General features: G+C 46.5%; 1 protein-coding gene across 1 annotated transcript; it reads left to right on the top strand.

Moving 5' to 3' along the window:
• Positions 1-5,290: 5,290 nt before the first annotated feature.
• On the top strand, positions 5,291-10,520 carry PIM1 (Pim-1 proto-oncogene, serine/threonine kinase). The gene is made up of 6 exons (XM_081036930.1): positions 5,291-5,742; positions 5,849-5,955; positions 6,069-6,119; positions 6,211-6,577; positions 8,081-8,257; positions 9,020-10,520. The coding sequence occupies exons 1-6, from the start codon at positions 5,661-5,663 to the stop codon at positions 9,175-9,177; spliced, it is 942 nt and encodes a 313-aa protein (XP_080893056.1). The 5' UTR covers positions 5,291-5,660; the 3' UTR covers positions 9,178-10,520.
• Positions 10,521-12,742: the final 2,222 nt, after the last annotated feature.

Below are 12,742 nucleotides of genomic sequence, written 5' to 3'. Positions count from 1 at the left end.
TAACACAGAGCATCTTTTGCTTCAATTTCTGACATTTCTCCCCCAGTTCCCTCTCTCTTTTCTACCTATCCATCTCTTACTCATCCTTTAAAATTCATGCTAAGTTCTAATCCTCCATCGTTCTCTGACTTTTTCAGCCTCCTCTGAACCCTGTCCTTGTGGATGATACCTTCAGTTAAAACTTAATCATTGAATACCGTGTTAAATCCCTTAAACTCATCTTGTGTTCCTTGGAAAAGAAGAATGGCATGGTGGATAGGAGGTAGCTCTGCCACTTATGTAGCCTGGGGCAAATTACTTCTGTTTCTCTTTATTTATCTGTAAATCAGTGAGGATAGTAAAACTGCCCATGTCATAGAATTTATATGAGGACCCATATAAAGTGCTTGGGAAAATGCCTAGCACATTTTTGATGCTCAGTCAATATTGGGTGTTATCAGTGTGTCTCTTTTGCCCCTTTCACTCAATCATTTTCAGCACTTAGCCTATATGTTCAATGAAAGGATGGTTTGTACCCTCAATACATTTATGATGTAGTTGTAGAAACTAAACAAATACAGAAAAGTAAGACTGTATACTATTGAATGTCAAACGAGATACACAATGAACAAATGTTTTCATTAGCATCATTTTAGTGCCTTGAAAGATGTACCACAAAAGCTTTTTGAGCAATTTTTCCCCCCCTGTTTTACCTAGATGCACTTTGTGGCTTTTTGAATCTATAGAAGCAATTTTGTTTTTACTTTTTAAAAGATGGCAGATGATATCCTTTCTATTCCTTTCTTTCTCTCAGGATTTTTGTTCATGTGTCTGGTCTTTTTGATCTGAGGCATACATTTTCCTAGTCTTCTAATAAGATATTTTATAACAATTTCCAGGTTTCCTGTTGCCTTTATACATCCTAAACCACTCCTTTTTGTTTTTACCTATCCACTAATATTCAGGAGCTATAAAATCTTTGTGTACAGTACCTTCAATAAATATTGATTATTTTTACTCAAATTGTCAGTACTGAATGTGTAAAATTCCAAAAAAAAAAAAAATCTAGGTTATTTTTATTTCTTTAAAAAATGAATTGGAAATGAATTTAAATATACTTTACTGGATAAAAACACTCTCTCCAACCTTGCTGAGGAAACTGAAAGCTGATTAAAAGAGATTTATAAACTTGAAACAAATGTCACATGTTATCAAGGACAAGAACCAGTTCTAACTTGACTGCACAGATTCCCTGACCATTCTGAAGTTGACACTCTGAATTTCCTAGCTGTCCATCACTACCACAATTGCTACAACTTAAAAAGGAGGCATTAGTCTTTTTAGAGTTAGACTGTTTCACATCTTACAGTCTGTAGTGAATTTTTACATATATTCCATATATGTGGAATATGGAATATATGTGAAATTTAAATTTTTCCAAATAATCTTAAACCTGTTGAAGTAATTGGAAATATTTTAAGATATAGAAAGAAGTGTATTGCAATTGGGTTTCTCCAAATTTCCCCTTTTATTTCATCAAACGAAAGAATAAAAAAAAAAAAATGGTGATTTTTTTTTTTTTTTTTTTTTTAAGGAGGGCGCAGCTCACAGTGGCCCATGTAGGGACCAAACTGGCAAACCTGGTGTCATCAGCACCACGCTCCAACCAGCTGAGCCAACTGGCCACCCCAATGGTGAATTTTTAAAAATTAAACTTTAAACTTAAAAAATTTACTAATTTTTTTTTCCTGAGAGAAATAAGAGCTGCAGACCCAAATTATTTCTGCCCGCTTAATTGCAAATAGCTTATACAGACTTACACAGAAAAAGCTATACAGCAGGCCCTCCAATAAGGTTGTTTTCTTCAATGCTGTTTCGTTATAACGTTGATGTGATACCGTAAAAAACTTAACTCTTAAACTTAACTCTTGTTTATATCAATTAACCTATGGTGAAATTGATTTCATTATGGGGTCCTTTCGCTGCAATTCCATGAACCTGTCCATGATGTTAAGCGAGGACTTAAAGTACAGACCTAGTTATGTAAATGTATCAACTAGACTCAGAGGTACTTTAAAAAACAATGTACAGGCACCCCATTCAAACTTATTCTAAACTTTTCTGATTACAGAAATTGCTGAAGTCATTCCTTTGACAATGGTTTGATTAAATCCATAGCAGGTAGAATATGGAAACCATCTAAGGATTAATTTGGCTATTGTTCAAGTTAACAATAACATTCTCCCCTTCCCAGAGAATTGTTAGCATAATCATGGCCTTTATCTTACCAAAAGCACTTGTCATTTAATAATTAGCATGATTTTTCTGAGTCTTTGAGTCAGCAGAGGTAGTGATTGTTTTTATTATTTAAACTATATTTTGGTGAATCAAAACATCAAGTTCCCTGCCCTCAAAAAATAACTTTTAATGCAAAACATACCTGAAGGTTTAATAATTATCTTTAAAAGAGGTTTTAAGTAAATAAAAGCTCTTTTCCAAACAAGGTCCATGTTTTGCAACTTCCAGCTGTGAAGCACCCACCATATAAAGCAGGCATATTAAATGTTAATCACTTTAGCTCCAACTAATTAAATATTTAGGCCTACAAAGATCTAGAGAAAGTGAAAAAGGTTGAACTTGATTTAATGTAGACAATTATTTTGAATTATATTGTCTCCAGAGATGATTAAAAATCAAACCATTTATCCTGAATTTCACCTTTGGAACCTCCAAAGTGCAAGACTATTCCAAAAGTCTTGCCTTTTATCATCGTCATAATCAGAATCAGCATTATTGCCATATAGCTAATATTTATAAGTTCACTCTGTGCTAAGCTATTATATGAGCATAATTTTGCTTTACATGCAGAATTTTGCTTCTTATAACAGTCCTATGAAGTAGGTGCTATTATTATCTCCATTTAGTCTAAAGCTGAGAAAGGTTAAGTATCCTGACGAATATCACATAACCAGTAGGTGCCAGATCCCAGATTTGAAAGCAAGCTAAATTAGTTTTTGAAGCCCTTGCTTCTAGTCTTTATTTTACTTCATCTAAGCCTGCTTAATTCACTTAAATTTAGTATAATTTAAATTGGACTTGAATCAGGACCTTTTTGTTGGGACCCATTTTGGTCTTCCCCTTCATCACCAAACATTGGATTAAGTATACGTTCAAGGAATAGGGAGACAACATATAAATAATTGAAAAGTTCATTAACACAAAGATTAAAAAACCCACTAAATACATGATTGTCAGGTGACTGGAGTGGACAGTGAACGAATACTTGGAGTTTGTTTAGCAATCTGGGTGGAACTACCATTGTATCCTGGTGGCTGCAAAAGCTTTAAATAAAAGTAAGGAAGAGAGGGCATTCTCAAGACAGGTTGACTGCTTCCGTAAAGGCAGAAAGTCTGGAAAAGTGCTAAGTGAGTGGGAACAGGTGGGAAGAGTCCACCAGGGCTTGAGAAAAGAAAGAGCAGAGGAGATGGAAATGGGGTTCACATACATTTACACCTGAGGTCTTAATACCAAGGACAGTTTTAGATCCTGATAAGAGGACATGTTTGAATACTCTGGAGTTGAATTTGGGTACTTTCATCTCCTTTTGCTGTTGTATGACCCTGTGTCATTCTACTTCGGTTTCATTTTCCTATCTGTAAAAAAGGGAATACCTCGTGTTTCCTTGGGTCCTAGTCATCAAAAATGAATGAGTCAGGTCACAGTACACAAACAAAGGGAGAAGATGTAGTCTTTTATAAGCTAAAAAGGTTGTGAAATATCTGGGCATTTTTATAAAAGAAGCACTGCAGAAAACTTTTAAGGAAACATTTGAATTCATGGGTGATTTGTAGGTGCACAGAGCCTTCCACCGCCTAGTTTTTAAGTGGCAAGAACTCGAAAAAAAAAATCAAAGTGGGATGTAGTTGGCTTTCCCTGACAATTCAATTTACGGATTACCTAGAATTTTAATTTCTTCATTTCACACGTCGTTGTCAATTCTACATAGAGTTTAAAGGACAAAGGATGAAAGTCGAATCGGTCCGTTTTCCGCGTTCTTTCCAGGGGGGCCAGGGAGAGAGATTTCCTGAGACAAGGCTGGGCGCAGCCAACAATGCCTGTTATTGCCTGACTGGTAACAACTGGCCGATGAAAAGGTGACTAAATAGGACGTGAAACTGATTAAATAAAGCGCGCCCTCCCACCCGCGTTTTCGAGGAGGAATTTTCCTCTCTCCCGCCCTCACGCAAAGGGCTGAGACAGCATCTGGCATCACAATACCAACATTTGTTTCGTGATTTCCTCTTTGCCGGGTACTCAGACACGCATCACTTCTTAGGAATCGGGGTTCTTCTCTGCACTTTAAAAATAAAAATCGGCCCGAGCCTCTGGGGGCTGATTCTTTGTACCGGCCGTGACCCTCGCGATCCGGACCCCTCCCCCGAACACGCGGAGTCCGCCCCCACTTTTATTCCAGGCCTGTGCCACCCCCACGCCCTCCGTGAAACGCCGTGACTCACAGCTTGCGGATCCTGCGCCCCCCACGCGCCCCCGACACGCCAACCCCCGAGGACCCAACTCGAGCCCACAGTGTGTCGTCAACCCGCCCAAGCCGACTTGGAGGTCTCGGGTGTGAGTCACACAGAAAGACCACCCTCGTCGGCATCCCCCCCACACTCAGTCCCTCACACCCCGACGCGCCGGCCGCCGGGCCTCCCCGCCTGACACGCCAACGCCCGTCGTCTCTGCGTAACTTGTTCTGCTCCAGCTCGAGCCCTTGACCCAAAAACCTCCGAGAAACGGAGAGCCGCAGAGCCGGCCTCTGGCGGCCTTTGAAGGCTTTGTTATTGTTTGGGTTTGAATCGATACGCCCCTCCCCATCCTTCCTCCCTCGCGGCTCGACACCCAGCTCCCGCCTCCCCTCACACCCCGCGCCCCTCCCCCTCCATTTTGGCGCCTTTTCCTTCCCGCCACGTCGTGGCGGCGTAAGACCATTCTGACCGCGAGAGCTGGGCGGGGCGTGGGCGGGGCACGCCGTGTTATGCAGATCAGATGGCTTCTGGTTGGCTGGAGATGCGCCGGCGGGGGCGGGGCCGGGGCGCGGCGACCGAGCGCGCGGGGGGGGGGCCCGGGGGAGTCGCCGGGTCCCGCCGCTTCCCCACCCCCTCTCCTCCCATTGCAGGGCCAGCAGCCCGGCTCCCCGCCTAGGCCTCCCAGAGAGGCCCCGCCTCATCCCCGCCCGCCCGCGCGCCCCCCCGCCGGCGCGCTCCGCCCCTTTACTCCTGGCGGCTGGGCGAGCCGGGTGTCTGCTGCAGCGGCCCCGGTGGTGGAGGAGGCCCGAGAGGACTTGGCGGCAGCGGCGGCGGGACCAGCAGCAGCAGCAGCAGCAGCAGCTTCAAGCCCCCTGTGCCGCAGCCCTGCCACACGAGTCCCACGAGCCTCCTACCCCGTCGCTCTCGGCGCTGCCTGACCTCGCCGGCCAGTCGGCCAGCCGCCAGCCCCGGTAGCGCCCCCAGTTGTCCTCCGACTCGCCCTCGGCCTTCCGCGCCAGCCGCAGCCACAGCCGCAACGCCACCCGCAGCCCCAGCCACAGCCATAGGCACAGCCACCGGCACAGCCCCAGCCCCAGCTCCTGCCGCAGCTCCTCCAGACACAGCCCCTACGCCGACACCCTGGAGGTTGGGATGCTCTTGTCCAAAATCAACTCGCTTGCCCACCTGCGCGCCGCGCCCTGCAGCGACCTGCACGCCACCAAGCTGGCGCCTGGTGAGCGTCCCCCCCAACCAGGGGATGGTGGAAGGCTGAGCCCCCAGGGTGGGAGCTGGGGGCTCGCGGGCCGGCACTAAGTCCTCTGTGTCTCCCCCTTTATTAGGCAAGGAGAAGGAGCCCCTGGAGTCGCAGTACCAGGTGGGCCCGCTACTGGGCAGCGGCGGCTTCGGCTCGGTCTACTCAGGCATCCGTGTCGCCGACAACTTGCCGGTGAGTGGGCGCCCCGCTGTGGGGAGGGCGCTCTGCTCTGTTGGGGGGCGCACGGGTGTGTTTTGGCCCCGGCGAGGGGGATCTAACGGATACTCTCCTGGGGTGATTTCCAGGTGGCTATCAAGCACGTGGAGAAGGACCGGATTTCCGACTGGGGAGAGCTGGTGAGTGCCCAGGAGGGAGCGACCCCCAGTGTGGGTGGGTTGAGGGGCGCCCTCCGACTCCCGCCCTAATGCATCTCCCTCATCCCCGCAGCCCAATGGCACCCGCGTGCCCATGGAAGTGGTCCTGCTGAAGAAGGTGAGCTCAGGCTTCTCCGGCGTCATTAGGCTCCTGGACTGGTTCGAGAGGCCCGACAGTTTCGTCCTGATCCTGGAGAGGCCGGAACCGGTGCAAGACCTCTTCGACTTTATCACGGAAAGGGGGGCCCTGCAGGAGGAGCTGGCCCGCAGCTTCTTCTGGCAGGTGCTGGAGGCCGTGCGGCACTGCCACAACTGCGGGGTGCTCCACCGCGACATCAAGGACGAGAATATCCTCATCGACCTCAATCGCGGGGAGCTCAAGCTCATCGACTTCGGGTCGGGGGCGCTGCTCAAGGACACCGTCTACACGGACTTTGATGGTGAGCCAAGGCTGGGAGGGAACTGCCCAGGTGACTCGGCCTGGCCTGGAGGCCCCGGCCAGCTTCACTCTCCGGCCCTTTGTAAAGGTCATTGGGCCGCCTGGCTCCATGCTAGCAGGGGTGGGGCGAAGAGAGCTTCCCCGCGTAGTAAACCCGGGTATTTCAAGCCAGCTGAACCCGTAGTGTTTCTGGCATGATTTTATATTTTAAGTGGAATTCAGTGGGTTCCAAGCTTTCCCGATGAATAAGAGGTTGTGGGCAACCGGCCGTAGCCCAGATTTCTGAAGTCTGACCCAGTTTCCCCGCCAGTAAAAGGACGGGAGGGGGAAGAGGGAGGAGAGAGCGGGAGAGATGAAAATTGATGCCTGTTTTGTGATTTTTTTTTTTTTTTAAAGAGTTTTCTGTAAGGTAGTTTCTAGAGCTGCAGTTTTTTTCACCCCTTTGATCTAGGGACGGATAAGAAATAGAAACAGTTTCACTAAATAATTCATTTTGTTGAATTTGTGTGTGTGTTGTGCGGTGAGGGAGTCGAGAATGAATGTTGTGAAATAAGATCTCTTGCTGGTTTGAAAATTAGTTGGGTGTCTCCGCAGAGAGGATGAAAACCTATCCTAGGGAGGGGCTTGGAGCGGGTTCTTTCAGAAAAGATGGAATGGAGAGCCTGACATCAAAGCAAAATAGGGCGGGTCATCATCTGAGCGGCTTAACCTAACAAACGACAGCCTTTCAAAACTTGTGACTGGGGCTTGTGGTTTGTGTTTATTTGCCCTTGGAGGACGCTGGGTTGGGCTGCATTTTTTTGTATTTAACAGTTAATGGCTGGCCTGGTCCTCCCATGTTTTTTCCTTTGAGTCTTTGCTGCCCCCTGGTGAGCACCAGAGGGATGGCCTCCCCTTTTTTTTTTACAACCCAAAGTTTGTAAACAGGAATCACGTGGTCTGAAACCAGCTCTGCAGCTCCGTCTACCTTTCCAGTGTGGGGAGGAAAGGGTGTGGGTGTCTTCCCCTTGCACTCAGAGGGCGGGGAGGAAGGCCTCCCAAAGGGCACCCTGACTTAGGATATTGTGCAACTGTCCCCACCTAGATCGTATCAGATGAGAATCCCACCCCAGCTCCTGGGTAACCTTTAATGCAGTTCAAGGATAGTCTGTGGAATACCTCCCTTGATTGTTCAGACATTCATCTCTTCATCCCATTGTGGGTGGTCCTGCCACATACAGGCCTCAGGCTTTGGGTCTGTGGCCACCCATGTTTGTTTCTTGGAGCAGTTTGTAAAAAATTTCGGTTTATGGTCTGGGCCTGGTAGAGAGGTGGGTAATGCTTTGGGTTGGAGAGATGCCATAAGCCGCTTATCCACTCCTTTGAGCCTAGGAGGGAAAATGGAGTTCACCCAGCTCCTGAGAGAAGGGAGGTGATGCTTTTTGAGTTACTCAGCTTACCACTCAGTTGCTTTGTGTCTTATGTTCTCTGAAAGCTTGTTTTCCTTCCTATTCCCCCGCCTCAGGGACCCGAGTGTATAGTCCTCCAGAGTGGATCCGCTACCATCGCTACCACGGCAGGTCTGCGGCTGTCTGGTCTCTGGGGATCCTGCTGTACGATATGGTCTGTGGAGATATTCCTTTTGAGCACGATGAGGAGATCATCAGGGGCCAAGTCTTCTTCAGGCAGAGGGTCTCTTCAGGTAACTTCTGGGAAGCCCCTTGTTGAGAAAGCAGGAATCACAGGGCGGTTAGTCCTTTGAGGACCGTCTTTGAATTCTGGAGAGCTTGACTCCAGGAGATGCCAGCCGACCTTTGGCCTAGCAGAATCCTCCTCGGCCAGGGATTCACCGTGGAGAGCTGGCCCCCAGCAATCTAATGGTTAGCATTTGAGCATTCCTTGGGAGGTCGTAGGAAGAACAAGTGGGAGAGTGTTAAGAAAAAAAGACCATCTAGTTTTGATGAAAGGTTCTTTAAAGCACCAACAGAGCCATCCTGGTGCCTCACAGCCCCTGGCTGTTTTGCCAGGGAGTGAAAAGTTGAGGGCTCTTTGAGCCTTCTTTCTCCCTTAAGGCAAGCTCTAAATATTGCGGTTCCAGTGACCTCATTGTGGGTGGTGTTCGTATTTGTAAGTTGGTAGGTGAATTGAATCACCTCATCATGCTCACTGATGTCTCATCAAAATCCCTTGTCATCATCTTTCCTATTTCTGGTGAGTGGGCGTCGTGGGAAAGGCCCCAGCTATTGAAGTTTGAAAACCACAGGTTTAAGAGGGGAGCTGTTTTTTTTTTTTCTCAGCTGAAAGCAGACTCCAGATGTTAATATCTTCTCCTTAAAGAATGAGTTCTAGAAAGTATGTGGTCTCTGGACCCCAGACTCGTGGGCCCCTGGGAAGTAAATTGGGAAGAACTTTACATTACACAAACAAGTTGAATCACTCATAACCTCTGTCTTGTTTTCTGCAGAGTGTCAGCATCTCATTAGATGGTGCTTGGCCTTGAGACCATCAGATCGGCCATCCTTCGAAGAAATCCAGAATCATCCGTGGATGCAAGATGTCCTCTTGCCCCAGGAAACCGCTGAGATCCATCTCCACAGCCTGTCGCCAGGGCCCAGCAAATAACAGCTTTTCCAGTAGGTCCTCCCCTCCTGTCAGATGTTCTGGGGGGGAGGGGAAGCTTCTGTTTCCAGCTTCCCGAGTACCAGTGACACTTCTCGCCAAGCAGGACAGTGCTTGATACAGGAACAACATTTACAACTCATTCCAGACCCCAGGCTCCTGGAGGGTGCCTCCCGACAGGGGAAGAGACTGTACTCTCGGTGTCCTAGGCCTCAACTCCTCGTAGATGCTCTCTCCTCATAGGTGTCCAGCCAGCATTGTTGGACTCTGCAAAATCCTGGGGTGGGGGGGTGGGAGTGGGTCAGAACCCTGCCATGGAACTGTTCCCTTCATCATGAGTTCTGATGAATGCGCGATGGGTCAGGTAGGGGGAAAACGGGTTGGGGTGGGATAGGACTAGCACCATTTTAAGTCCCTGTCACCTCTTCCGACTCTTCTGAGTGCCTTCTGTGGGGACTCCGGCTGTGCTGGGAGAAATACTTGAACTTGCCTCTTTTACCTGCTGCTTCTCCAAAAATCTGCCTGGGTTTGGTTCCCTATTTTTCTCTCCCTCCCCTCCCCCCATCCTTCATACGAAAGGTGCCATGGAAGAGGCTACAGGGCCAAACGCTGAGCCACCTGCCCTTTTTCTGCCTCCTTTAGTAAAACAGTGAACTGGTCTTCCTTTTTGGTTTTTACTTAACTGTTTCCAAGCCAAGACCTCACACAAAAAATGCACAAACAATGCAAATCAACAGAAAAACTGTAAATGTGTGTACAGTTGGCACGGTAGTGTACAAAAGGATTGTAGTTGGTCTAATTTTTAAAAATTTTGCCTTTAAGTTATTTTACCTGTTTTTTTTTTTTTTTTCTTTTTGAAAGATGCGCATTCTAACCTGGAGGTCAACATTATGTATTTATTTATTTATTTATTTGGTTCCCTTCCAGCTCCAAGCTTTCACGGCTGCCGCCATAGTTTTCTTTCCTTCTTTCCTCCTCTGACTTGGGGACCTTTTGGGGAGGGCTGTGACACTTAACTCTGTTCTTAGGGTGATGGGACTCAGGCGGGACAGCTGATGCAGCTCCCTGACTGCTGTGGGGTGGGGGGTGGGAGGGGCCCTGCCTGCTTACCCAAGTGTGGGCATGGGTTCCCAGGGTGATGGGGGTGGGGTGTCACTTGTGTATATAGGATAGATATATGAAAACCAGTTCTGGATGGTGTGCCTTCCGGATCCTCTCTGGGGCTGTTTTGAGCAGCATGTAGCCTGCTGGTTTTACCTGAGTGAAATACTGTACAGGGGAATAAAAGAGATCTTATTTTTTTTTTTTTTATACTTGGCGTTTTTTGAATAAAAACCTTTTGTCTTAACTTGTGGTTTCTAAGTGTTGTCCACGCAGAGGCGTGCTAATTGCATTTACTGATCACTTGTACGTGTCCAAATCCTATCTCAGGAGGAAAAAAGGAACTTTCAGTCTAAATCTGCTTCCCTTCCGTAGGACTTCTGGGATAGTCACTTTTCTGAAATGAATGTATGGCCAAAGAATGGGGGGCCAGTCCCGTGGACAAGATATGGCCTGAGGAGCCCAGTGGAATTCCAGTCTTTTCCTAAAGCAAATTCTAGATCTTCACTAATACAGCACATGTGGCTACTTCCCAGCTGCACTAGTCACATTTCATGAAATAGCCACTTGTGACTAGTGGCCCTGCAACTATAGAGCATTTCCATCATTGCAGAAAATTGTGTTGGACTTGGCTGGCCTAGAGATAATCAAAGAACCCTATTGCTAAACAGTTGCTTTTTTCAACTGTCTCCCACTAGTAAAACTGCATGTACCCTTGGTACCTGTTAAACTTACTGAAAAACTATACACTTGTATTGCTTTTAGTTGGTGATTCAAGTGCCTTTCATCTTCATCGTGGGGTTTAGTCATGAACAACAGTGGAAATGCGTTTTTTGACTTAGTAGACAGGGTTTTCCCCGTCAGTGTGTTTGACAAAGGGCTTAAAACAGAGAAGGTGAAATGTTAGCTCTGCCATTTTCTTCCTGGTTGTGCTGGGATAATTAGTATTTTTAGTCTGTGGTTTCTTTGCAGGAATCTGTTTAAGCCCCTTGTTCAATTTGTGTTTAGTTTAAACTGAATGGTGGAAGCCATGAATCCATTTAGTACACAGGGCCTCAATACATCCTCATATATTGAAAGCACTCAATTTGCATATTAAATATTAGTAAATGTTGCTTTCTTGTTTCTTAGAAGCATCAGCAGCAGTTCTCACGTCCTTCCCTGTGGGTCGTCTTGCCCGCTCCCCTTAAGTGGTGCGTGCACATTTCTTTGAACACTGGCGTGGATGTTGTCTTAGGTTGCTTAAGGGTCCAGGTTGCAATACCCCTCACTCCTTACTGTCTACCCTTAAGCTTGGACTAGATTCCAAACCTTAGCTCAGCCCCCATGTGGCTACCGGAGAGGAAGGAAGGATTTCTTGGTTGTGGGGCTGATTTTTTGAGTTCCCCTTTTCTCTACCCCCTTCTCCCTCCCTCCCCACCTCAAACAAACTCCCAATCTTTTGGAGTGTGATGGTTGCATGTCTCATCCTTTCCAGTAAAGTTGACACGTGAACAATTAAAAGTTGCCCCAAATTCAAACTTAAACGGAAATCTAGCAAAGCCCCACCCTTCTCTCCCTTGAAGTGAGTTTCTGGCAGTTCATCTTCTATGGAGACTAGGGGTGATGGAAGACAGGGTCTCTGAAGAAATACACACTGTGCTCCTACTGGGTGCAAGATATTAGGGATTGTATGGGAAGGGTGAAAGTTCCTAGTTACTCTCTTTTCATGGGTAGTTTAAACTAGTGTGGAACAGGAGTCATGTAGAGGGAGCAATGGTTAGAAGCATGGCCTTGGGAATCTACCTTGTGCTTTGATCTTATCACCAATACTTACCTGGATACCTGTGCTAGTTGTCACACACAAACTGAGGCTAATGTCTAAATAGAGATACTCCTTAATTGGATTATTAGGAAGACCAGTTAAATAATAGGAAGATGGAGTTAAAAAATAGGTGTACTTACGTGCAAACAAATATCTCCTGTTTATGGATGAATATGTACCAGGGATGCCAAAAATATGTACACAAGTGGACACGATGGTCAACTTTGCTTAATTAGTAGTTCGCCGTAATCAGAAGTGTCTGGACGCTGATGGGAACCACTTTGAGCACCTCTTGTAATTACAGAAGTCAAACGTGACTTGTATTCATCTTTTGTTATCGGTTTATATTACTACAAATTTTTTTGCTGATTTTGTTTATATTAGTTTCAGGTGTACAAAACAATGTAATAGACATTTCACCCCTCACAAAGTGATAACCCTCCTCCCCCAATCTATTGCCCCTCTGACATCGTATATCACAATTCCATTGACTCTATTCCCTATGCTATACTCCATATTCCATGACTATATATATATTAAATTATAGTTCACATGCAATATTATTCAGCTTCAGGTGTGCAGTGCAGTGGTCAGGCATGTACACCGTCCATGAAGTGGTCTCCCTAATAAGACAAATGCCCATCTGATACCCTACAAAATCTT

Source organism: Rhinolophus hipposideros (genome assembly GCF_964194185.1).
Source record: "Rhinolophus hipposideros genome assembly, chromosome: 3".
Taxonomy (NCBI): Eukaryota; Metazoa; Chordata; class Mammalia; order Chiroptera; family Rhinolophidae; genus Rhinolophus; species Rhinolophus hipposideros.
The sequence above is the reverse complement of the archived record's forward strand: the minus strand, read 5'-3'. Positions and strand labels throughout refer to the sequence as shown.